Genomic DNA, 26486 nt, shown 5'->3' on the forward strand with positions numbered 1-26486 from the left:
TGGGTGCAGGGGACTGGACTAGAAGACCTCTTGAGGTCCCTTTCAGTCTTACGATTCTTACCTAATCACTTGTTTCCAGGAGCTGGGGCTATAAGAAAACAACCATGAGTTTCACAGTTAAAATTACTAGAGTTGGCAACACTGAAGTTCCCATTGTCTCCTCTGAGCATTGCCTCAGTTGGTATGCAAAGTTCCTAAGCTCTATGTGCTTTCCTTTGGTCCCACTAGATCATGCTGCCTTTTGGTCCATCATTCACAACTTTCCAAAGTCTGTAGATGCTCTTCAGTCCTTTTAAAGTAGTCCATATTTTGTCTGTGATGGGAGACTCTCTCCTCCAATTTGAGCTCCTTAATGCCACTTCAGCCCATCTACACAGCATAAAGGGGCTGGAATGGCTGGGAGAGAATTCCCCTCAGTGCAGGAACTGCAGAAGACAGAGTGGTGAGAAATGGATTGGCCTAGAAGGGAGGGAGAATCCACACCTGAGAATGCAGATCTGGGGCCCTCCTCCTCGGGCTTTCTGCTTCCCATTGGCCAGCTTGGCAATGGGAAAAGAGCTGGGAGCTGAGTGGCCCCATTAATTTGAACTTATTCCACAGATTTTGGGGATGTTTGTCCCCTTTAGCTGGAAGAAATTTTTCCTGTTTTGCCAAATTGGCAATGGCCTGGTGTTTCTTGGCCTTCCTTGAAGTTGTCATGGAGGTATGGTTGGGTTAAAAAGAATAGGATTTGATTATTTAATATTAGGAGTTTATAGGAATGTTTAGTTTGTCGCAGTTTGCAGCCAGTGTCCAGTATGAGTAAAAGTTAAAAGGGTCAGCTCCTAGAGAATAAGAGACTTAAGATTTTATTGGTAGATCTTGTACCTCTGGGAGAAAAGGGCAGACCTGAAGTCTTTGCAGACTAAGATCCACCTTTGTGGAAAGAGCATGACAGGATTCAGAAGTGTGCTGAGTCATAGGAGCAGACTAAGGAGTATCCTGAGTTTATGGTGGGAGCCCTGTAACCCCACACTGGACTCAGTTAAATGGCTGTTATGCGACAAACAGTGTAAGAGAGAGATGAGGTGGGGTGGGCATATAGAGCCTGTGCCCAGTGTAGCGTTAAGAAAGTAGAAGCTTGGTGTTTGAATCCATCCCTGACCGTCTTCATTCACCTCTGTGTCTTGATCAATGATAAATAACTTTCAGCATGCTGTTTATGAATTTAAATATCTTTGTGTGGATTTGCAGGTGACTGCAGAACAAGTGCACAGCTAAGATCTTTTTAAATCAGAAGATGTTAAAAATTAGACTTCTGCAATATTCATCAGATCTGCGTAAACTTTAACATTTGAACACATTTGTTTGTCTTGGTATTTGTTAAAAGTAGCTGTGGTTTGTACCATGTGATAGTTGAACATCTGTTAAACCTCTTTGTAGCACATAAGAGTTTCATTGCTTGTATTTCCATTTTTCTATTTCCATTTCTGTTCCCATTGCTGTTCCTTTGCGTTGAACACAGAGGAATTTTACTGCTGAATGGTAGTTTTCTGGTTATTTAACATACCTGAATGATTTAAAAGTAAAATTATCACTTACCAGTGACATTGTCAGAATAATGTACAAAATTAGGACATGTAGTTCAGGTTTATACTTCAGATTGGGCTAGCTGGTAGCTTCTCTTCCTATGTGTTTAAAAATATCCTTTAATGTGTTCCCAAATGCCCAGGATACAATGAAGAAAATAGCATTGCAGTGATATTAAAAAGAATAAACCTGTTAAAAGAAGAGGGTTTTACTGTATATTAGTTTGTTAATCAGATCTGAACTCCTTTCAGATGCTTTATAAAGGGGCAAAATGATCAAAAGCATAAGTACCAGATCAAGTTATTTTAAGATTAAATAAAATTTGTAAAGCTTACAACTTGTAAAAACTAAATGAATTCCTGATGATGTGTATTATTGGATATCTGCTGTATTCAACAGTATACGAAACAGTATGTGGTAACATTTTCTCCACAAAGAAAAGGAGTACTTGTGGCACCTTTGTTAGTCTCTAATTTATTAGAGCATAAGCTTTCGTGAGCTACAGCTCACTTCATCGGATACATTTGGTGGAGAATACAGAGGGGAGATTGATATATACACACACAGAGAACATGAAACAATGGGTTTTATCATTCACACTGTAAGGAGAGTGATCACTTAAGATAAGCCATCACCAGCAGCAGGCGGGGGGGGGGGGGGGAGGGGGAGGGGAAGGAGGAAAACATTTCATGGTGACAAGCAAGATAAGCTATTTCCAGCAGTTAACAAGAATATCTGAGGAACAGCGGGGGGTAGGGTGGGGGGGAGAAATAACTGGGGAAATGGTTTTACTTTGTGTAATGACTCATCCATTCCCAGTCTCTATTCAAGCCTAAGTTAATTGTATCCAGTTTGCAAATTAATTCCAATTCCACCTCAGCCTGGACCAGTCCACACAAGAGATCCACTTCCTGGACACTACGGTGCTAATAAGCTATGGTCACATAAACACCACCCTATATCGGAAACCTACTGACTGCTATTCCTACCTACATGCCTCTAGCTTTCATCCAGATCATACCACACGATCCATTGTCTACAGCCAAGCTCTACGATATAACCGCATTTGCTCCAACCCGTCAGACAGAGACGAACACCTACAAGATCTCTGTCATGCATTCCTACAACTACAATACCCACCTGCTGAAGTGAAGAAACAGATTGACAGAGCCAGAAGAGGACCCAGAAGTCCCTACTACCGGACAGGCCCAACAAAGAAAACAACAGAACGCCACTAGCCATCACCTTCAGCCCCCAACTAAAACCTCTCCAACGCATCATCGACGATCTACAACCTATCCTGAAAAACGACCCATCACTCCCACAGATCTTGGGAGACAGGCCAGTCCTTGCTTACAGACAGCCCCCCAATCTGAAGCAAATACTCACCAGCAACCACACAACAGAACCACTAACCCAGGAATCTATCCTTGCAACAAAGCCCATTGCCAACTGTGTCCACATATCTATTCAGGGGACACCATCATAGGGCCTAATCACATCAGCCACACTATCAGAGGCTCAAAAAGAAAAGGAGTACTTGTGGCACCTTAGAGACTAACAAATTTATTAGAGCATAAGCTTTCGTGAGCTACAGCTCACTTCATCAGATGCATCCGATGAAGTGAGCTGTAGCTCACGAAAGCTTATGCTCTAATAAATTTTAGTCTCTAAGGTGCCACAAGTACTCCTTTTCTTTTTGCGAATACAGACTAACACGGCTGCTACTCTGAAACCTATCAGAGGCTCGTTCACCTGCGCATCTACCAATGTGATATATGCCATCATGTGCCAGCAATGCCCCTCTGCCATGTACATTGGCCAAACTGGACAGTCTCTACGTAAAAGAATGAATGAACACAAATCAGACATCAAGAATTATAACATTCAAAAACCAGTTGGAGAACACTTCAATCTCTCTGGTCACTCGATTACAGACCTAAGAGTGGCTATACTTCAACAAAAAAGCTTGAAAAACAGACTCCAGTGAGAGACTGCTGAATTGGAATTAATTTGCAAACTGGATACAATTAATTTAGGCTTGAATAGAGACTGGGAATGGATGAGTCATTACACAAAGTAAAACTATTTCCCCATGTTATTTCTCCCCCACCCCACCCCCCACTGTTCCTCAGATATTTTTGTTAACTGCTGGAAATAGCCTACCTTGCTTGTCACCATGAAAGGTTTTCCTCCTCCTCCCCCCCTCCCCCCCCCCCCCCCCCCCCCCCCCCCGCTGGTGATGGCTTATCTTAAGTGATCACTCTCCTTACAGTGTGTATGATAAAACCCATTGTTTCATGTTCTCTGTGTGTGTGTATATCAATCTCCCCTCTGTATTTTCCACCAAATGCATCCGATGAAGTGAGCTGTAGCTCACGAAAGCTTATGCTCAAATAAATTTTAGTCTCCAAGGTGCCACAAGTACTCCTTTTCTTTTTGCGAATACAGACTAACACGGCTGCTACTCTGAAACCTGTCTATTTTCCCCACAGTAACATCACTCTAAAAAAGCTTGACATTTAGGCAAGACCATGTTTGTGTTTGTATTATATAGAGTAATTATGGTCAGTGTCTTAACCAGTGGAAAATATAATGAAAAAGGAATTATTTTTTTGTGCCTGCCACATGCTGTGAAATTAATATAATGTTCACTTACACCTGTAGGTATTCCAGCAACTCAGTGTTGTTTCCCCTTTATACAAATATTTTAATGCATGCTACTTTGCACTTACAGAATCCTGTTAATCAGATGATCTGAAAGCACCTTATTAAAATTAATTAAGCATCACAACATTCCTGCTAGGTAGGTAAATAGTCTATCCATTCTAGGGAGAACCAATGGCAGGAATGTTTTAGATTCTTTGGGTTCCCATGCTATGCATTTCTTTATCTTGATGTTTAAATTTCTTTTAAATTCAACGTTTACTCTGAATTTCCTTTGTTTTATCGCTAGTTTTAGAGATAATTTCAGCATTCCTGTAATGTTTATTACCCTAAAATACTGCTGTGTATTCTCTATCTAGCTCCCTTACTTCATTTTTCGTCTGTGAAATAAACGCTATTTTAAATGTTTTCATACATATTCCGAACCTTTTTCATATATATTATATGGATATAAATTCCAAGATGTATTGAATATATAGTTAGTTGGAATTTAAGTGTTAAGAGAGGAACTAATTTTAAGAAACCACAGTGTGGATGTGTCAGGAATATATCAGTGCTGAGTACAATTAATGTAAAAACAATAATATAAAGAATATTCTCCCTTGTTGGTGGCAGTCAGTTTCGTAGTGAACATTTAACACACACACTGAACTGAGTAAAAGCTGTCATGTGTAAAATCTTCCTCCTTTGTGACTGAAACTTGCAGCACCCCAAAAATTCTGTTGGCCATTTTTTGTGTAAAGCTAGTAGTAGACCAATAAAATAGAAATCTCTTTGGTTTCTTAGACCCTGGTCATGCAAAATAGGATAAGTCCAGCATTATGCTGAAACTTTTCTCTTTTTAAAAACTGAAGTTTACTCATAATTTTTTTGCAGTTGTATATATTTTCAGCATTTTTATGTAAATTATTTCTGTTTTTATTCTCTCAGATGTTTTCGTATTCAGTAAATGTGTAAGAATTTTGGAAGGAGGTGTTTCAGGAAGATATTGATGTAGATTTTAATTTGGTAAATTGAGAGAACTTTTGATGTAAGAAAATAGTGAAATTACTTTACAGCATGAAGATCACACAAACATCTGATCTATTTAGTCCACAAATGTTAGCTGCCTTGTCTTTAGTTACATCAAGGATTTAGTGTAGGCTCTTATGCAACAGATGATGACATCTTAGAGCTATAAATACATCTTGATAGATTTTTTTGAATAATTATGTCATTGCTATATTTAAAGATTTTTCTCCCTCCTCTTTATTCCAGTTCAATTTTGTGGGAAGAATCCTTGGTCCCAGAGGACTAACAGCTAAACAGCTTGAGGCAGAAACTGGATGCAAGATAATGGTCCGAGGAAAGGGCTCAATGAGGGACAAAAAGAAGGTAAGTTTTTGAAAAGCAGCAGTTTTCAGCATATGGATTTTACGTATAATACATAAGGCAAACATTTTTCTAAAGCACAATAACTGTGAAGGCCTTAAAAACTATTTCTCCTACTTAACACTTTTTGCCATAAACTGTTACAATATATTTAATTTTCTTCTTTGAGTAGCGTCCCTATGAGTGCTCCACTTCATCTGGAGAAACACCTGCAAAAGTAAGAGATTTCACCACTTGTGTATCCAGCAATAGTTCTCCCCCATTTCTCTCTTCCCTCTCTACTGGTTTGGATTACCTTTTGAATTTTAAAAAGTTGGGTCTTTCTATGAATGTCATCACAGTTTGATTGCACTTAAAGCTTTTCATTCCCCCAGAGAGGGATTCTGTGTTTGCCCCCCCCACAACAAGGGTTGATTAATCTTTTTCTGTAGCTTAGAGAGCCCACACTTGTATGGGTTTTGAACTTGTTCCTTAATTTCCTAATGAAACCCATCTTTGAATAATTGACTAACTGTGCATTGCTACACCTGTCTTTGAAGGCAGCTTTCTTGGTAGCCATCACTTCTTCCTGGAGAGTGGGAGAATTAGGGGCATTAATGGCAGACCCTCCCATTGCAGTTTTCTTCAAGGAAAAAGTATTGTTACGGCCACATCTGCCTAAAACGTCTTCTGAGTTCCACATTAACCAGGTTAGCCACATTCCATTTTTTTTTTCCTGAAGCCACACAAGACCAAGGAGGAAGTTGCCTTCCATAGCTTGGACGTTAGAAGGGCATTAGTTTGGTTCTGTCCACATTGGGAGACTTTCTAAATAGCATTCTAACTGTCTTATTTGTGGATAGATCTAAGAGACCCCCAGTTTCCAAGGAGACTTTCAAAATACATATCCAGATGTATTCCTTCTTGTTATTAGACTGGTCACAATGAGCCCCCTTCTAAAATAGCCCATACTACAAGATCCCAATCCAAGTCCGTGCAGTGTTGAAAAATGTATCAGTTGCAGAAATATGCAAGGCTGCAACTTGGGCATGAATTCATGCTTTTCCCAAACACTATTCCCTGGTACATGCTTCTGTACATGTTGCTACTGTTGGCAAGGCAGTCCTGTTGGCATTAAATTTGGCTCCAAAGGTCACTTCCTTCTGCCATGAGTACTATTTTGGGAGTCACCTGAAGTGGAGCACCCACTTCAGGACACTACTCAAAGAAGGAGAGGCTACCTACTTTGTACAGTAACTGGAGTTCTTTGAGACCTGTTTCCCTGTGGGTGCTCCGCTGCTTCCCCTTCCCCTTTGACTCTCATCTTGAGGGACTTTACAGAGAAGGAACTGGGGGTGGTTCTTATCCTCGATATGGGACATGAGGAGGTCTGGAGCTCATGCATGGGCTGAATGCGCACTGCAACTGAAAATCTCAGATCAAAGGCACTTAAAGTATATGTGCATCTGAAATGAAGTACCCATAGGGCGCACATCTCGAACTCCAATTACTGTGGAAAGAAAGTAACCTCTCCTTTTTGCAGAATTGCACAATACTTCAAAGCACAGTATATTATTTTAATAAATTCTTAAATTTGGGTGCATTGTAATTGCACAATTCAGTTTTCAGTTAACCAATTAAAATATTATTCTCCACTACTTAATCAATTTCTATTAGTAGTTTATGATGTACAGCAAAGTTAAACATGAAAATAGAGCCCCAAAATGTGTTCAACTGTATCTATGGAAGGGCCATACATCAGAGAAGTAATTTTAATTTAAAAAAAAATCCCTTTCCATAATTGTTTAAAAACATCCTGGTCCGCTGAAGGTATTTTAGAACTTAGAAAATCTGATTTTGCAATGATCATGGATAGTATGTGTTGGGAAAAGACCATGAGTATTTGTGGTGATGTAACCTGAATATTTTGTTTGAATCAAGATGCACCAAAAGTGTGTGTTCACATATACCAGTTCTGGGCTAAGAGGGAGATGACACCTAAACTGCCTGCCATGGAGCATTAGGCCCCACTTCTCCTCCAGCCATATGAGCTTAGAAGGGCAAACCTTCTGGCAGGAGTCATCCTGTGGGCAGATGCTCATGATGGCAGAAGCAGTTACAAAAGCAATATCTGCAGGCACCATCAGATGCTGATATCATCAGACTGTGCTTTCTACAATGTTTACTCTGGTCACTTTTTCCTCTCTGCTACCTGGCAAACTGCTTGCCTTAACTCTCTCCTGCCCCCCTCCCTCAGTCTCTTTATTTCAGTCTTAGTACACCATGATCCTTTGTTCTTTCCTTTAAAATATCCCTGAATGTCCCTTCATCTTTGTTTTTCCTTTCATCTAATACCTTCCCTCCTCACCCACTCTGCCCTATGATACAGTGTGTGTGTGTGTGTGTGTGTGTTTAAACAGAATTACAAGCATAAGTAAAATAACTAAAAGCCACCCAATAATTATTTTAAACCTGAAACTAACCACATTTTCAAACCATTACTTCATTCACTGTACTTTTATGTTATAACATCCTTTTCTTTCATCCCATAACTGCCTTGTCTAGTTTGATGGAAAGCTCTTGGGCAGGGACAATGGCTTACCTTGCCTAGTTTCTAGTTAGCAGGGACATTCCACATATAAACAAATCCTTAACTAAATTTCCATTTTTGCTTTGTAATTCACTTTTTGAGATTAAGGCATTGCTTGTATGGAGTTTTAAAATATAACTTGCCAAATGTAACACTGTAGATTTGACAGTTTGTAAAGGCTTTTGAAATAATGGTTTTCTTCTGGATGGGGGTGAAATGAGAACTGTTTGATAAATGAGTAGCTTCAGAATGCTTCAGATGACCTATAATGTGAGAGTGTTGAAGCAAAGGATGTGTGTTAAAACAAATCATATGGTTGACCATATGTAAACAATCTTAGGTGACTCCATAATGTTAAATACTAATATTAAGGGTATTAATCTTTTGAAGTACACTACTGTAAATTTTTACACATTTTAAAAAAATATATATGTATTGTAGCAGAAGCTTGCTAATGAAAATAACGCTTTGAAAATTCTGTTAAAAATCCTAGTAAAAACTTGTTATATTGAGTAAGAAGAACGTACATACCTTACTCAGAGCCAGCCTCCACCTCACCAGAACCTTTTAGGATTTTCAAACCTCATTCAGCTTTAATCTAGTAGAAGATCATTCTGGCTGTTGTTCATGGAAGCTTTATTGTAGCTACTAGTTTACCAACAAACAGTTTGATTTCTACCTTTTTTCAGATCAGATTCTGCAGAGTGGGTCAAATGTGAAGACACAATATGGTTAACATTGCAAGGGTGAACTGTCAGACTTTCTCTCAAAAGTGAAACATTGGTCTGTTTAGAAAGCTGGATGCTGTTAAATTCGTTCAGTCTTTGTTTGTTTTGCCTAAATGTAGATGTATACCTTGGTTTCCAAGAGACAGATGATAGTCTTTAATTCTTTAGACTTTGGTATAATTCTTAAATTGTAGTAATAAAATGAGTAATGTGTAAACAGACACAAAGGGATAGGGGAAGAATTTTGGGAGAGAGCTCACTTGCAGTTAGGTTGAATAGTTGCCTGAATGAAGGTTTATTAATTCTTAATCTTCCATATTATGGGTATCCTGGTTGAAAAGTTTTCAGACACTTGTTCTTCACAGCCCTAAACTTATTAATTGTCATACAAAATGAGAGATTACTAACCAACAAGATCCAGGGGCACTATCTAATTAATAACCCACCTGCATGTCAGGAAGGAGGAGGATGCTGATATTCTTGCTTGTGGGCTACTCTGAATGCTGCTGAGGTGCACTGAGCTCTGGTCTACACTTAAGTTTTGCCGATGTAGCTATGTTGAATAGGAGTGTGAAAAAACCACATCCCAGCCAACAAAGCTGTGCCAGCAAACTTCTTAGTGTAGACAGTGTTATACCAGCAAAAAAATCATTTGCTGGTATAAGTAGCGTCTACCTTGGGCAGGTTTGCCAGTATAGCTATAATTTATAGATACATTGGCAAATCTTTTCTAGTGTAGACAAGGCATTATTCTTTTATCTGCTTCTAGCTTAGTAGTTTTCAAACTGTGGGTCAGGACCCCAAAGTGGGTTGCAATCCCATTTTAATGGGGTCACCAGGGCTAGTTTAGACTTGCTGGGGCCCAGAGCCGAAGCCTGAGACCCACTGCCCGGGCCGAAACCAGAGGGATTCAGCCCTGGATGGCGGGGCTCAGGTTATAGGCCCCCTGCCTGGGGCTGAAACCCTTGGACTTTGGCTTCCTCCCACCCTCACCCTGGGCAGTGGTGCTCAGGCTTCAGTCCTGCCTCTTGGGGTCGTGTCGTAATTTTTGTTGTAAGAAGGGGGGGATTGGTAAAATGAAGTTTGAGAACCCCTACTCTAGCTAGTCAGGTGACTGATGCTGAAAGCATCCTTTCCACCTCTGTGGTGGTGGAAATGAAAAGGAGCATTCTCATTTTTCCTTCTGTCATTGCCACACTGGAGCTTCTCCAGTATTCGGAGTTATTGGGTCCAGAGCTCTGCCCTGTCCCATTCTTTTGGTTCACAGGAGGGTACCTCATCTATTTTGCTCCTTCTTGGCCTGCTTGTGGTGTGGTCTGTTACTCTAACCCTCCCTCATCATCCATTTCTTGAGTTGTCATCTCTTCACTGTTGCTGTTCAGCTTTCCTAAATTACATCAGCAGAGTTAAATGTACATTCTTGTCATTTATTGCTGCCCACATGGTTCTGAGCAGCTGCAGTGAAGTTGACTTTTCTTCAAGTATTTGTCCATATGTATTCCACTTTTGGGTGCACATGCACTGGAGATTGGAATCTTTTAGCCAGAAATGTCCATTGGGGCCACCCATGCACTCTGAGCATCTTCATACCACTGACGTCAGAAAAGGCAAAGTGGACCCAAACATTCCTGAGTTCCTTCTTACTGCCCTTGGCTGCAAGATGGAATGCTGCCAGTGTCTACATCTCAAGGCATTTTCTTCGTGCCCCCCCCCATATACTGTAGATGGTGGTAAGATTAGTTAGGTCTACGAGTGTAGATATAGTCTATTTTTCCTATTGGCGTTTGTGTAATTTTTCTGTTTTTTGTTACTCAGAGTGAAAAATATTTTTCCTCGGTACTGGGATTTAGTCATGATTGAAGCTTTAGGAACTGCCCCTCCTGTGAAGCGACTTAATGATGGCTGCAACAGATGCTTCTTTTGCTTCAGGAAGGGCATATTTCTGGCAAATGTTGCATCTGTGTATGTCTTTTTCAAAATGGACCCAAGAGGCAGTAGAGGCTCACCTAAAATTTTTCTTTTAGACTGCCCTGTTGACCTACCTCAGACCCAGGTAAGCAAGACCCATCAAACTAGTTTATCTGAGTACAGAAGTGCTCTGGGAAGGTCCAATCAGCTGCCAGCTCCTGAGCACTGTCCTCCAAATGGCCTTGGTTGTGTACTCTGGTAGGGCTGCTAAATCCTCAAGTCAAACTTCAGGCAAGAGTAGAAAGATGCATTGCTTCTCTGGAAACCAGGGAGATTTCCCTTGGCATACCAGAGCAAAAAGAGGTTAAGATTACCTCCTTTTTTCCAGCCTAAGAGGATTTTAGGGCCCAGATCAGCTACTGATGGAGACCTGAAGGAGCATAGTACCAGACTGTTGGCACTGTCTCACAAGATGAGAGTAACTACCTCCAGTATTGAGTCTGCATACCAACAACTTGCTCGGTACCATTCGCTTTGGCACCATCAACTCCACTTCTGTCAATGCCCAGTCTGTTTTTTACAGCACCGTCTTTTTTTCAATATCGTGCTCAGTTGTGGTACCAGGAGATCTCTCTCTACTGAGCCACCACCTCCATTGCTATCTTGTGTGCTGACTGTCTCAACTATCGTGTCCGCTACCATTACTGATTACCTCTTTAGCACCACATAGGGCACAATCTGAGATCTCCTGAGACCTCAATTAGGGTAGCCTCAAATCTGGATGAAGACTGTTGCCTTGTCTGATTCAGAGCCAAGTAGATAGGCATCCTGTTCATATTTCCCTTATTAACTCAGTTAGGAAATTGAGGGCCTCCTATATGCATCTAATGTTTAGAGGTAGGTATCCTCCACCTTGGCCTGTAATCCCCCCCCCCCCCCCCATTTTCCATGTAATATGCATTCATGGCCCTATTGGAACTTCTGGGTCTTAAAATATGTGAGGCAGTGTCCGTCTACACTCCCCCCTTCCAGAACTAGAATCACCTCTTCTGCACCTTCCTCTCAAGGGGCTCAGTTTGCACTCCTACATACCGAATACTCAAAAAAGGTATTAGAGGAATAGCATCCTGCATGGAAAAGATCACCCTATGCCAACTAACATCTCATTGTTCCTGGATATGGCAGTGGTGTCCGACTCACTCAACTGGGCAACAATTGAAGACCTTCCCTTCAAAGGCCTTTTTAGAATTAAAGTGGATGACTCCTTGCATATGTTAAGACTCCTGGGCCACTCTTTGGTCACCAGGTGCATACACACCAGTTGCTAGAAAGAAAGCCATGATTCTACACCAGGCAAGGGTCATTGCCTAATGTTTTTTTTTTCATCAAAGATTCTCAGAACTTTCAAGAAAAGACAGCATTTCTAGAAAAGGAGACCACCTTCCTCTTACGTTGCAATGATTTTAAAGAAATCATTTTGATGTGTTAGTTGAAAGCTGCCTTACAGAAACCTGCAGGATTTATATTTATTCTCCCATCCTTCCAATTCTGAGGATTTTGAGAACTATCAGACAGGATTTGGCAGTAGTGATCTAATTGGCACCAGCCTGGCCAAGGCAGATTTGATATCTAGACCTGATGACCTTGTCAGCATACTCTCTCTAAAACCTTTACCTCTATTCTATTGGAATTAATTTCCCAGATTGGAAAGAAGGTGCATCTGGATCTGACCTCCTTACATTGCACAGATTGGATGACTGATGTGGAAAGATCCTGTTCTCTGGAGGTACAAAATATTTTGAGTTGAAAAGACTCCACCAGATTAATGAATGCAACCAAATGGAGGAGATTTATTACTTGGGCTGATCACCACCATTTATTTCCTATTGACACCCAAGTCCAAACTGTCCTGAACTTGCTGATTTTTAAAGAGCCTGGGACTGTATTAGTAAGTGTGTGTTTGGCAGCTATATCAGCATACCACTCCCTGCTCCCCTTACAGGACTCTGCACAGTTTTCTCTCACGATTCCTAAACCAGTAACTTTTCTGATTGCAAATTGTTGCTTTTTAGTATTACATAGTTGGGTAAAACTCATGAGCAAATAATTAAAAGCTTAAATGTTGTACTGCACCACATTTTAACAGTCTTCATACCTCAGAGCAAAGATCTGTTCTTGAAGTTTATTTATCTTGACTTAAGTTCTGTGATATAGGCTATATTTGACCTTTTTATTCGAAAATACTGAAGAAAATAACTTGTCTAATTTTCAGGCACCTGATTTGTAATACTTGGTGTTCTTCTGTAATCAAATGTAAAGCTGCTAAATTAACTGTGGTAATTCTTGATGGCAAGTTTTGTGTTGTAAACAATGTCATAAGTAGAGCCAAAAAATAGATACATTATCCCTTGCTGGTTGGAGGAATAATTAAAATACAAATGGCAACAAGGGAAAGGTTTTGTAGAAGTATCATGAGTTGATGATGAGTGGGGTTTCGGGAGTGGCAAAAGCCATTTAGTTACAAGCTATTTTCTTAAGTTGTGAATTTACCTAGAGGCCAGGAAAACCTGAACATGAATCTTAATTTACTGACAGACTGCCTTTGCCAGAAGCTGCTTTTTAAAAAAACAAACAAACAAAAAAAAACACCCTAGGATGTAGCATGTGGTTCAGCTGTGCTTCTATCAGTGAGGAAGTGGTACCAAAGTTTTTTTAGATAGCAATGGTTGTCTCAACTATCATACGCTGAAAGACTGCATTATAAAAGTTCAGCAGCTTAGGGAGGAGTAAAAATTTGGGGGGGAAAAAACGTGTAAATGGTAACATTAATCTTCTAAATACATTTAAAATTTTAATTTTTAAATTTAAATTAATTATATCTAAATAGTATCAAATCCAGGGCTTAAATTTAAATAATTTCTCTGAAGGTGCATCTACGGTTCCTTACTCAGTGATGTTACATAAGCTCCGGAACTGTAAAAAACTAAACTAGCATCATGCTTTGCTACAATGCACAACGTGTCAAACAATGCACAGAACATAGCTAGAAAAGAGGCATGACCCTTCTCTCTTCACTGTTCTTTAACCCTATCTGAATCTCCAGATCTGAAATAATTCTCTTTATAGTTGCACTTAGTCATACTTAAGAATTCTACATTTATACCCTGTTTTTATGATGCATTTAAAAGTTTATCTGTTGGTTTCCTATTGAGATTCTTCTAGGGGTTTAGTCGCTTATATCATGGGTGACCAGGACTTGAAGTTAGGTTGCAGTTTACATGAAGGAGTCACTCTTAAAATAGCAATAATATTTTTAGTACTCAGCCATCCAGTTAGGGGTTGTGGCTTATGTTCCTGTACACCTCAAAGTCTAAAATATTTTCAATTCAAAATGAAAAGTGTAATTTTGATCCAACATGAACTTTTTGTTTTGATTTTGGCATATGGACAAAATGGTGAGGAGGGCCTCTCTTTATAACCTTTCACCCAGTGGTTAGGTACTCATATTGGATGTGTGGGAGACTCTTGACTCTGCTTACTGTGGAGAGGGGATTTGAACTGAGGTCTCCCATATTGCAGGAGAGTGCGGTAGCCAGTGTTGACTGCATATTCTGATCCGGGTCTTTTTCAATCTCTCCTGTTGAAGCTGTTCTGCCTTTGTTAAATAATAAGTCATTGAAGCAGGGATTTGAATGCGAGTCTCCCACTTTATAGGTGAGTGCCCCAAGCCTTTTGAGCTATTAAGACATTCTCACTCTTTTCCTGGCCAAGTGACTATGAATTCCCCCATTCACCACCTCCTAGCCATTTTATGAATCTAGTCCTCCTTTGCTTTTGTCAGAACGCCCAAAAAGCAAAATTTTTTGCATCAGATGAAAATGAAACTTTTTTTTTAACATTTTCAAAACATTCTGATTTTTTTCATCGGCTGAAAATAACTATCAATATAAAAGATAACAAGAAAATATCCTACAAATATATTAGAAACAAGAGGAAGCCCAAGGAAGGCTAGGTCTGTTACTCAATGAAGGGGGAAAAACCACTAACAGAAAATGTGGAAATGGCAGAAGTGCTAAATGATTTTTTTCACCAAAAAGTTTAGTAGCAATTGGACATCCAACTTAATGCCAGTGAAAATGAGGTAGGATCTGAGACTAAAATAGGGAAAGAACAAGTTAAAAACTACTTAGACAAGTTAGATGACTTCAAGTCAGCAGGGCCTGATGAGAGAGATCCTAGAATACTTAACTGGCTGAAGAGATCTCTGAGCCATTAGTGATTCTCTTTGAGAACTCGTGGAGGACAGAAGAGATACCAGATGACTGGAAAAGGGCACATATGGCACCTATCCATAAAAAGGGTAATGACAACCCAGGGAATTCTAGACCAGTCAGCTTAACTTCGGTACCCAGAAAGATAATGGAGCAAAATAACAAGTCAATCAGTTCATAAGCACCTAGAAGAAACTAAGTTGATAAATAACAGTCAACATGAACTTATCAAGAACAAATCACATCAAACCAAATATCCTTCTCTGACAGAGTAACAAGCCTTGTGGATGGGGGAAAGCAGGAGGTGTAATATATCTTGAGTATCGTAAGGCTTTTGATGCTGTCTCACATGACCTTTCATTAACAAACTAGAGAGATACAGCCTAGCTGAAACTACTATAGGGCGGATGCACAACTGGTTGGAAAACCATTCCCAAAGAGTAGTCATCAGTGATTCATAGTCAAGCTGGAACTCGTATCAAGTCGGGTCTTGCAGGGATCAGTTCTCATCTGGGTCTGTTGAATATCTGCGTCAATGATTTAGATAATGGCCTAGAGAATACAATTCTAAAGTTTGCAGGAGGGGTTGCAAGTGCTTTGGGGGATAGGATTAAAATTCAAAATGATCTGGACAAACTGGAGAAATGCTCTGAAGTAAATAGGATGAAATTCAATAAGGATAAATGGAAAGTACTCCACTTAGGAAGGAACAATCAGTTGTAGATATACAAAATGGAAAATGACTACCTACGAAGGAGTGCTGCAGAAAAGGATCTGCGGGGTCAGTAGATCACAAGCTAAATATGAGTGAACAGTGTAACTCTGCTGAAGAAAACCCAAACATAATTCTGGGAGGTATTAGCAAGAGTGTTACAAGCAAGATATGAAAAGTAATTCTTCTGCTCTACTCTGCACTGATTAGACCTTAACTGGAGTATTGTGTCCCGTTCTGGGTGCCACACTTTAGGAAAGATGTGGACAAACTGGAGAAAGTCCAGGGAAGAGCAACAGAAATTATCAAAGGTCAAGAAAACATGACTTATGAGGGAAGATGGAAAAAATTGGATTTGTTTAGTGTGGAGAAGAGAAGACTGAGGAGGGACATAAGTTTTCAAGTACATAAAAGGTTGTTACAAGGAGAAGGGAGAAAAATTCTTCTCTTGAAAACAGGACAAGAAGCAATGGGCTTAAATTGCAGGAGGGGTGGTTTAGGTTGGACATTAGGAAAAACTTCCTGTCACGGTATTTTAGCACTGGAATAAATTGCCTATGGAGGTTGTGGAATCTGCCATTGGAGATTTTTAAGAGCAAGTTAGTCAAACATCTGTCAGGGATGGTCTAGATCAATGGTCCCTAAACTGTGTGGTGCGGGGGGACAGTGGAAGGCTTGGGGGTGTTACATGGCAGGGCCTGGGCCATCTCCTTTGGGGTGTGGCGAGGGAGTGCCACCCAACTCAGGCCGCAGCTCTGCTCCCAGCCCAGCTTCTGCCCCAGCTCTGCCCTCATTCCCTCTTCTCCCCCAGGCCAGCTCCACTTATAGGCCCAGCTCCTCCACCATCCCCAGTTCTGCCTCCAGCTCTGCTTTAGGCTCAAGCTCGTTCATTGAGCCAACTGTGCAGTAATGGGGAAGTGGGTACAGACTAGGTATATAAATATCATTTAAAAAGTTAACCATTTAAACTATTACAATTATATCTGTTAACCGATTAAATGGAGAGGGCCAGGGGCTGCTCCGCCCAGCCCGTGGGCCTGGGGGTTAACGATTAGAGTGGGTTAACAGTTAGACTAATGTTTATCAATTAACTGTTTAACCATTAATATTTTACATTCCTAGTACGGATGGAATGTATTACTTGTAAGGGGAGGGGTGCAACAGGAGAAGTTTCGGTGCCATTGGTTCAGATCAGTGGTTCTCAATCAGGGGTCCGAGGCTCCGGGTGGCCATGAGCAAGTTTTAGGGGGTTTGCCAAAATAAACCAGAGAGCAGGACCAGCATTATGCTCACTGGGGTTCAGGGCAGAAAGCCAAATCCCAAGCCCTGCTGCCTGGGGCTGCTTTGGCTGGCCCACTGAAGCCCCTCCTACCGAGACTGAAGCCAAAGCCTGAGCAACTTTGCTTCACAGGGCCTTGGGTAATTGATCTGCTTGCTACCCCTAACGCTACCTCTGGCTTTTAATCTACTGAAAAACAGTTGTAGTACGGGTGGGCCGTGGAAGTTTTATAGTATTTTGGAGAGTAGGGGACTCAGAAGGACAAAGGTTGAAAACCCCTGATCTTGATGACACTTAGTTCTGCCTTGAGTTCAGGGGATTGGAATAGAAAACCTCTCGAGGTCCCTTCCAGTCTTATGATTCTATTTCGCGAACTCATCAGTAAAGTACACATAGTTTCAGATTGAATGAAACTGCATTTTTTGGCAAACAAAAACTATTCACTAAACAATTATCACCTAGTTCTGCTCATAACTCATTTGTAACATTTCTGTAGTTACTGGTCCCTGACCTTGCTCCAGACTTGCTTTCCTCCAATAACGCATGGTCTTGAGCTGTCTGTGTGAATAAATGTAATCAAATGTAGAGTTGCTGACCTTAGGAAATAATAACCATAATGTTTGCTGGAGGGTCTGTCTCACTTGCTGAGTCACTTGACAGCTGCCTTAAACATAGAGTAGTTAATGTTCACAAATCGTGAGAAGTGCTACATGTACTATGTGTGTATGAATAACCAATATAAAGCTGTTGTACTGGCACTTTTATTCAACTAGAATATGTTTAGCAAGTGTTAAGGCTTTTCTTTTGTATGTCAGAATTAATTTTGTCTCCATTTTCTTTTTTTAAACCCCTTGCAATTAAGATATTTATAAAAACTTAATGTAAGCTAGTGCCCCCAAGCTGAACCAAAGTTTAAAATGTATGGTGGTGATAATTAACACCAGAAGAGTTGTCTGAAAATTTTCATTTTTTTTTCGTTTGCTTTATGAAGATGACCTACATGAATGAAACACTGCAAGTGGTTATGAATATTCTAATATATGACGCAGGTTTTTAAGCCTGTTTTGCAGATCTTGTAAAGTCGAGAAAAATAGCATTGGTGACTGGATACATTAACTGTAAGGAAAACCTGTTAAACACCTTTTAAAAATAAAATGTATCTTCAATAGAAAAAATAGTAGGGCTGTTAAGCGATTAAAAAAATTGGGATTATTTGCACTGTTAATAGAATACCATTTATTTAAATATTTTCCAGTGTTTTCTACATTTTCAAATATACTGATTTCAGTTACAACACAGAATACAAGTGTACACTGCTCACTTTATATTTATTTTTGATTACAAGTATTTGCACTGTAAAAAACAAAAAAGAAATAGTATTTTTCAGTTCACCTAATACGAGTACTGTAGTGCAATCTCTTTATCGTGAAAGTTGAACTTCAAATATAGAATTATGTACAAAAAAACCTTGTGTTCAAAAATAAAACAACGTAAAATTTTAGAGCCTGCAAGTCTGCTCAGTCCTACTTCTTGTTCAGCCAATCACTCAGACAAACAAATTTGTTTACATTTGCAGGAGATAATGCTACCTGCTTCTTGTTTACAATGTCACCTGAAAGTGAGAACAGGTGTTCTCATGGCACTGTTGTAGCCGGTGTTGCAAGTTATTTATGTGCCAGATGTGCTAAAAATTCACGTCCCTTCACGGCTTCAACCACCATTCCAGAAGACATGTCCGTGCTGATGATGAGTTCTGCTCGATAACAATCCAAAGCGGTGCGGACTGACACGTTCGTTTTCATTATCTGAGTCAGATGCCTCCAGTAGAAGGTTGATTTTTCTTTTTTGGTGATTTGGATTCTATAGTTTCCGCATCAGAGTGTTGCTCTTTTAAGACTTCTGAAAGCAAGCTCCACACCTTGTCCCTCTCAGATTTGGAAGGCACTTCAGATTCTTAAACCTTGGGTCGAATACTGTAGCTATCTTGAGAAATCTCACATTGGTACCTTCTTTGCATTTTGTGAAATCGGCAGTAAAAGTGTTCTTAAAATGAACAACATGTGCTGGGTCATCATCCGAGACTGCTATAACAGGAAATGTATGGCAGAATGCAGGTAAAACAGAGCAGGGGACGTACAATTCTCCCCCAAGGCGTTCAGTCAGAAATTTAATTAATGCTTTTTTTTTATGAGCGTCATCAGCATGGAAGCATGTCCTCTGAAATGGTGGCCAAAGCATGAAGGGGCATATGACAGTTTAGCAAATCTGACACGTAAATACCTTGCGATGCCGGCTACAAAAGTGCCATGCAAATGCATGTTCTTGCTTTCTGGTGACATTGTAAATAAGAGGAGAGCAGCATTATATCCCTTAAATGTAAACAAACTTGTTTGTGTTAGTGATTGGCTGAAGTAGGATTGAGTGGACTTGTTAGCTCTGATATTTTTATATTGTTTTGTTTTTGAGTGCAGTCATGTAGGAAAAAAATCTATACAAGTTGCACTTTCATGACAGAGATTGCACTGCAGTATTGTATGAGGTGAATTGAAAAATACTATTTTTGTCATTTTTACAGTACAAATATTTGTAAGCAAAATATATACTTTGATTTCAATTACAACACAGAATGAAACGTATATATGAAAATTTAGAAAAAACAGCGAAAATATTTAATAAATTTCAATTGTATTCTGTTATTTAACAATGCAATTAAAACTGTGATTAATCGCAGTTAATATTTTGGAGTTAATCGCACGAGTTGACTGCGATTAATCGAGAGCCCTAGAAAATAGACTTCATTTTGAAAGAAAATGTTAAAGTTTAGAAATAATGTGAAGTGTATATTTTGCCTTGAAATTTAAGGTTGGTTGATATTGAATGCCATAATAGAGAAATAAAATGCACTGCTTTTTAAAGTTAGTGTAATACAGCATGGATTTCAGTGATTCAGAAGTGATCAGTCTGGAAGGAAAATGTTATATTACTAAGTAACATTCCTTTGAAAACAACCCCCAATTTTAGGATCTAAAATTTTTGTGCACATAGTAACCACTTCTTATGAACGGTGAAGTGGTTTTAAAAAAGTGTTTTCTCTTATACTTGGGACTTCATGTGATTTCTCTCTCTAGGTATTTGCCAGGTATATAACTTCATCAAGTATCTAAAAATTCCTTCTTAGGCTTTAGGAGGAACAGCCTGCTTACTTTAAGTAGCTTTTTGTTTGCTTGAATGGATGTTGAGTGTCTGTCTCTGAATATGAAGAATTTTGAGGGGAAAATTAATTTGAAGAAATGAGTATAGCATTTAGTTCTGAGAGTTGAAATCTGCCATACTTCTCTTCTGTGGGAGTGAATTGCATAATCTAAATCCAGTTCTTGTGAAACTTCATCAGTCTCCTGCTATCGGCTGACACTTCAGTAGTTACAGCAGAATGTAACTGTCATGAGAGAGTCGGGTCGTGGTTGTGGATGGAAAGGTGATCTCTCAAAAATCTAGGGCCAATGCCATAGAGCACTTTGCATGTTATATTCCTGATTCTTTCTAGCTATGTTGACAAGACACATTTTAAATATTTGGTGCTCTTGATAGCTAGACAAAAATGAAACATGCAGTCTGTATACAGAATATACAACCAAGATGATCAGTGTTCGATGCAATCATTTTGTGATAATGGCTGTCAAGGAAATTCATGCTGCTCAAAGGCTTACTTTTGCAGTTATTAGAACTGTCAGAATCAGTTCACAAAAATCCATTATCAGGCGCACTAGTCTTTACAGTGCATTGATTTCCACTTACCAGATACTTCCTAGCTTGGGCCTGCCCGGCATGCTGCAGTTTGTTAAACTTCACGGGTTGAGCTTGGAACAGTGTTTCCTGAAGATGAGTGTTGCCAGTTGTCTGTAGAAGAAAGTGCCAGGCTGATAGTTGCAGTCACATGTCATCACTGTCAGATTTTGTTTCTGCAATCTGAAAAAAGAAATGTGCAAGCAGGCAGCTGAAGAGAGAAGCTTCATATATTTACAAAGTGGCTCCAGGAATTTTACTTTTAGGTCATGACTTTATCTAAATTTCATTAAGGTTTGTAAAAAGAAAAGGGGTACTTGTGGCACCTTAGAGACTAACAAATTTATTTGAGCATAAGCTATTGTGTGCCATAGCTCACTTCATCAGATGCATTCAGTGGAATGTAGCTCTCGAAAGCTTATGCTCAAATAAATTTGTTAGTCTCTAAGGTGCCACAAGTGCTCCTTTTCTTTTTGTGAATACAGACTAACACAGTTGCTACTCTGAAACCTGTCATTAAGGTTTGTGTTTTTAACAAACACATATACACACTTCAGGCATTCAAAATGCAGTATTTGAATTTATTACTCTGTGATCAATGAATTTGCAACTGAAGTAAAATGTTTCTAACTTGAAGACAGACTGATTCCATTTTAAAGCTTCCATTTTAGCAGTCCCTTCAGCCAAATTTTCTGTGACCATTAGTTATTAGGCTTTCTTTGTCAATATGCAATTCCAAATCAGAAGTTACCCTGGTTCAACCATATATATTGAATTTGTTTGGACAGTGTCCGAAAGATCCAAGTGTATCATATCTTTTCTGTGTTTAAAAAAACAAACAAAAAACCCCTATTCTAAGCTTAATTTTCTTGTGGAAGTCATGTATTCACTTAAAAGATGTTGTATTAAAAGCGCTTTCTTGCTCCATCTAATCTACTAACAATTTTATAGCACAATGAAAAATCTGTCATATCAGCATCTATAGAGTAGATGATTTACAGATAGATTTACAAATTATGTGGGGAAAATTGCAGAATCTAGAGGTATTGGAACAGTGTCGATAGAAGATTACCTACTTATTTTCCCTACTATCGTGCTTCCTTGTAGGACATGTGATGCAGTGGGGTCTTGGTGACCCAGTATGTTTTTACCAATGATAGATGCTTCTAGAAGTGGGCTGTTCTATTCAACTTCCAACAGCTTCACTGCTTCTGTGGCTGCTATTGCCTGCAAAGTGAACAGAGAGTCTGTTCTGATTTATTTGGAAAACCATTTTAGCTTGAGCTGTGTTGCCCTTCCATCTAATATGAGAAAGACCTTTCTCTTTCTAACTGTGCTTATGGCTTCTCTGCACTTAAAACATTGCAGTGGTGTAACTGCACCACTCTAGTGCATCAGTGAAGATGCTACCTATGCCAACAGGAAGCTTCTCCCATTGGCATAGATACTCTCTGCTCCCCAAGAGGAGAATTCTTTTGACCTAGCGCAATCTACACTGGGGGTTAGGTTGATTTAACTGCGTCATTTGGGTGTGGATTTTTCACACCCCTGAGTGACATAATTATACCAAACTAGTTTCCTAGTGTAGACCAGGCCTTAGTTTCATAACTCTGGTGTTATAATTAAGAGGACTGGAGTTTTACAACTTAGTTGATCATGTAAAACACTTAAAATGTATAAATGCTGATTAGTGGAAGCCATACTCCAGGAAACTTGAAAGAAAGTGTCAAAGACTTGAAAGTAGTAATTAGAAATTCTCTTGAATTACCCTAATGAAATAAGTTGTTTGTGTAGGGAGCTTTGTAAGCAGTCTGGGAAGAATAATTAACTCTTTACCCTACACACTTTTTCTCTTCACAAAGTAGTTTACTTCACCCTATCACTTCCAGTATGTAATTAAGTCTTTACTGATCAAGAGGTGAATGAGAAATATCACAGGTATAACATAATAATTACAGGTAACTTGTCTACATTTGAGAATAGTAGTTTTTTTTAATGAGAGAGGCTGTCTCCTCCTTTTGTACAGGTCTTTTAACAGGTTCAATGTTGATGCAGTATATTTTAAATAAACTTTTTGTAAAAGCTTACCAAATGAATGGCATTCTTAAAAGAAATGATTGCATAAAAAGTCTATTTAATCTGTTAAGGAACTTTTTTACTTTCTAGTGCAGAATGACTTTGATTTGCTTTGAAAGGTAGAGCAATGCTGATGTCTGAGGGCCACTAGAATCACTGTAGAGCCATATTAATCTTTCAGAAAAAATACAACCGATATTTATCTGATGTAATGTCCTCAGACATTAAATAGTTTTGTCTTTTACATATTTGAACTTTCTATTTAATGTTTATAGAGAATTGTGCTTATCTAAATACTAAGCTGCAACTCACCGGATGGGGATTGTCATTTAAAAAAATTCAGCCTTTATGGTTTGACAGCAGCCTCATCCTCGGATCAAATTCCGTCCTTGATATTAAACCTTGATCAGGTATTATTTTGTATTAAACTTGGATTAAGAGGATAATTACGATATTTGTTCTATAGGTAGTTAACTGTTAGGCTATTTGAATTCAAAATCTCTGATGTGGGAAGAGGATTATTGAGCTTGTGACGGGGGGGGGGATTTTGAAAATAGGATACAAGAGAATGTAGACTACATTGAGGAGTTTTATGAAAATATATAACTTTTAGTAAGAGTTCAGTTTCTTTTGTTTCACTAATATTTTAGTTTGTCACTTTATCTAAACTTTCTTCTGACAACTCCAGAGCAAAAACCCCTTAAATACCAGAAGGGGAGAGAATTCAGATTGTTTTGAAATGGACAAAATGGTAGCTGATATACAGCGAAAGTGTATATCAATGAAACTCTTGAGTCTTGATCTGTATGAATAAGCATAATGAGCCTGCTTTAATTCCATAAATGACACAATAAATTAATGGTCAAATTATGTGCTTGCTAAGAAAACTGAAGAGATCACCAGATCCATGGTAGTAGGCATACACCTACTAAATTCAGAATTATCTCAGTGAAAGATGGTTAGGGAAGGAAGGTAGGGATTAAAGTGGTGGTGTTTATAGGCTGAATATGCTGGAATTCACAGCTTTTGACGTCAGTTGTTTTGAACAAAAGGCAGGCTTAAAAACTATATAATATTTTAGGGCAATTCATATTGGAGTCTATTTTGCAATATTATGAAGATATACGTTAAAGGTTTAGCACATGCTTTATATCATCAACTGCTATTTAAATTTAAGATGACGTACAGTAAAGAGAAACAAAATAATTTACTACATCCTGCTAGTCAGTACTGAGATTAAAATGAATCAGAAACATGTTTTGAAAGGGAGCTGTAAGGAACAGTTAACTTCTCCATCAGTGAAATAACTTACTTTTAACTAACCTGTAAAACTTAGACTAATTACTATGGCATAGATCTAATACTAAGATTAGTTAATTATCCATGTCCAATGGAATGAGCTAAGTTTCTTTTGAAAAAGGAGAGTCCATTTTATTTCTAGCTGTTTTTAATGAGTCTTTTTCAATTAAGTCCTGATTAGATTGCAGTCAGTTTATTTAAGGAATATTGAAGCACCTTGTACTTGTACTGTGTTTTGCTGAATAACAAAAGATTTTCCTTTTAAAGGAGCTAATCCTCTCGGCAGACAGAAATTAATAGTGAATTGTTGCTTACATGTATTTTATCACACAGAATGTGTCAATTGAATTTTTTCCCCTAAATTATTGAACAAGAAGTTTTGATGCTAAGAGATTTTCTCCATCAGAGTGTCACAAGGCATTAAACATTATGAGAAAATTCAGCTGTCTTGTTTTGAATCGGGTCACTGAGTAAAAAAAATACTTTCAACGTGTTTGCTACTTCAGCTGCACAAGTCCATGGAAGAAACACAGTATTACTTTTCTTGATGTTTCAGTTTTAGAACACCCATGAGGTAGTAGACATGTTTCATGCTTTACTTCTATGTGCCAAGGGATAAGGAAAAGCAACTTTATATTGATCAATTGAAAACAAAACTTTCTGCTTCTCAAGGGTTTTCTCTTGCATTTTATTTACCCAATAATCAGTTTCTCAACATGTTGCTTTCTGATGTAAACTTAAATGAATCAATATTTTACTATGAACAAGTTGAAATCAATATTTTACTATGAACTATGAAAATACTGTTGTACGAAACTGTTTTTGAGCCATAGAAAAATAGTACTATTAGCCTGTTGTTGTACTATTACTTTTTGGAGAGTCTTCTCTGCACTCACTTGTGGTAACTACATGAAGCCATCTTTCAAAGCATAGCTATTGTTTGGCATTCGAATTCTTCACACAGTACCTTAAGTTGGACACTCTAGTCTATATTATGGAGTGCACTCCCCACAGCTGCCTCGGTGTCTTTGCTGCTGTGGGGAGCAGTCCTCTTTGGTTTAGCTTTAGCCTTTGATATAAAGTTATAAATAGTTGTTTTGTTTTAGTTTAGTGTAGGCTAGATAGGGAAGGATTTTCAAAATTCTTCAATTTTCTCTGGAGCCCTTGAGGTCAGTGCATGGGACCATGCTTGATACTGATCCTAAAATACATTTTAAAAGATGTCTTGTGCTCATCTAATTTTCCAGAGTTGGATGAGCATGTCTGCTGTACTTGAGGGAATCTCACTCAACCACATGCTATTTTTGTAAGGCTCTTACCCTTTGGATTCACAGGGAAAGACAGCTGGGCTCTGATGCCCTTAAGATGGGCAATCCATCTGTGGGCCAGAGGCCTGCATCTCCCCAAAGGCAGCCCACTTCTTTTCTGAGGGCCCTCATCTTCCGATCCTAAGAAGCACTTAGGCTCTGGGCTGCCACTGAAGCCTAGAGGTTTGGTTCCTGTAGACCTACCACCAAAGGCACTATTGCAGGTCTGTGCCCTTTGATACCATAGACCTCTAAGCTTAAGTGAGCTCCAGCATCAGTAACTTCCTTTATGGTGCTGGGTATTCCAGCACCTGGAACCCTGCACTAGAAGCACCTGAAAAGTATACATACACTTCTTGCTCCCATGCCAGTACCAACACATCTTCCCAATATTGATACTCCAGCATCAGCTACTACCTCCCACAACAGTTTTTTCCCCCAAAAGGAAGGAGAAAAGAGGGCAACATTTTGCTGTTGAGGAGACTTGTAAAATGATACTCTTCTTCCCCTATCATCCTGTTATGGGATCCCTCAGTGCGGACTGCACATGAGCAGTTCCTCTTGGTGGAGGAGCACATTAAAAACCAGTGTCAAAGGTGTCTCTCTAATGCCTGATTCTTTCTCTGTCTTTGTGCCACAGTACTGAACCACCTATGTGGTTCCTGACATCCTCCTCTTCGAATTCTGAGAACTTGTCTACGCTTACCGGAGTATCGACACTGCGGCGATTGAGGCATTGGTGGTCAATTTAGCAGGCCTAGTTAAGACCCACTAAATCGACTGCCAATCGCTCTCCCATCAACTCCTGTACTCCACCTGATCGAGAAGAGTAAGGCAGGGGTTCTCAAACTGGGGGTTGGGACCCCTCAGGAGGCCATGAGGTTATTTTGTGGGGGAGGGGGGTCATGAGCTGTCAGCCTCCATCCCAAAGCCCCGCTTTGCCTCCA

At 39.3% G+C, this 26486-nt stretch overlaps 1 protein-coding gene across 18 annotated transcripts in view; it reads left to right on the forward strand.

Annotated features, from left to right (window-relative positions):
• QKI (QKI, KH domain containing RNA binding) overlaps positions 1-26486 on the forward strand; it is a 338812-nt gene that overhangs the window by 139638 nt on the left and 172688 nt on the right. For 10 of the 18 annotated variants that reach the window (XM_038397801.2, XM_038397807.2, XM_043511273.1 and 7 more), the window contains exon 3: positions 5494-5610. The exons of 2 other annotated variants lie outside the window; for them this stretch is intronic. In XM_038397801.2, the coding sequence (XP_038253729.1) occupies positions 5494-5610 (117 nt within the window). Of the gene's footprint in view, positions 1-5493; positions 5611-5779; positions 5825-26486 lie in introns of all 18 variants that reach the window. 6 more of the 18 variants (XM_043511271.1, XM_043511269.1, XM_043511268.1 and 3 more) reach the window with 1 other exon arrangement.

This window comes from Dermochelys coriacea, chromosome 3 (assembly GCF_009764565.3).
Source record: "Dermochelys coriacea isolate rDerCor1 chromosome 3, rDerCor1.pri.v4, whole genome shotgun sequence".
Classification (NCBI taxonomy): Eukaryota; Metazoa; Chordata; order Testudines; family Dermochelyidae; genus Dermochelys; species Dermochelys coriacea.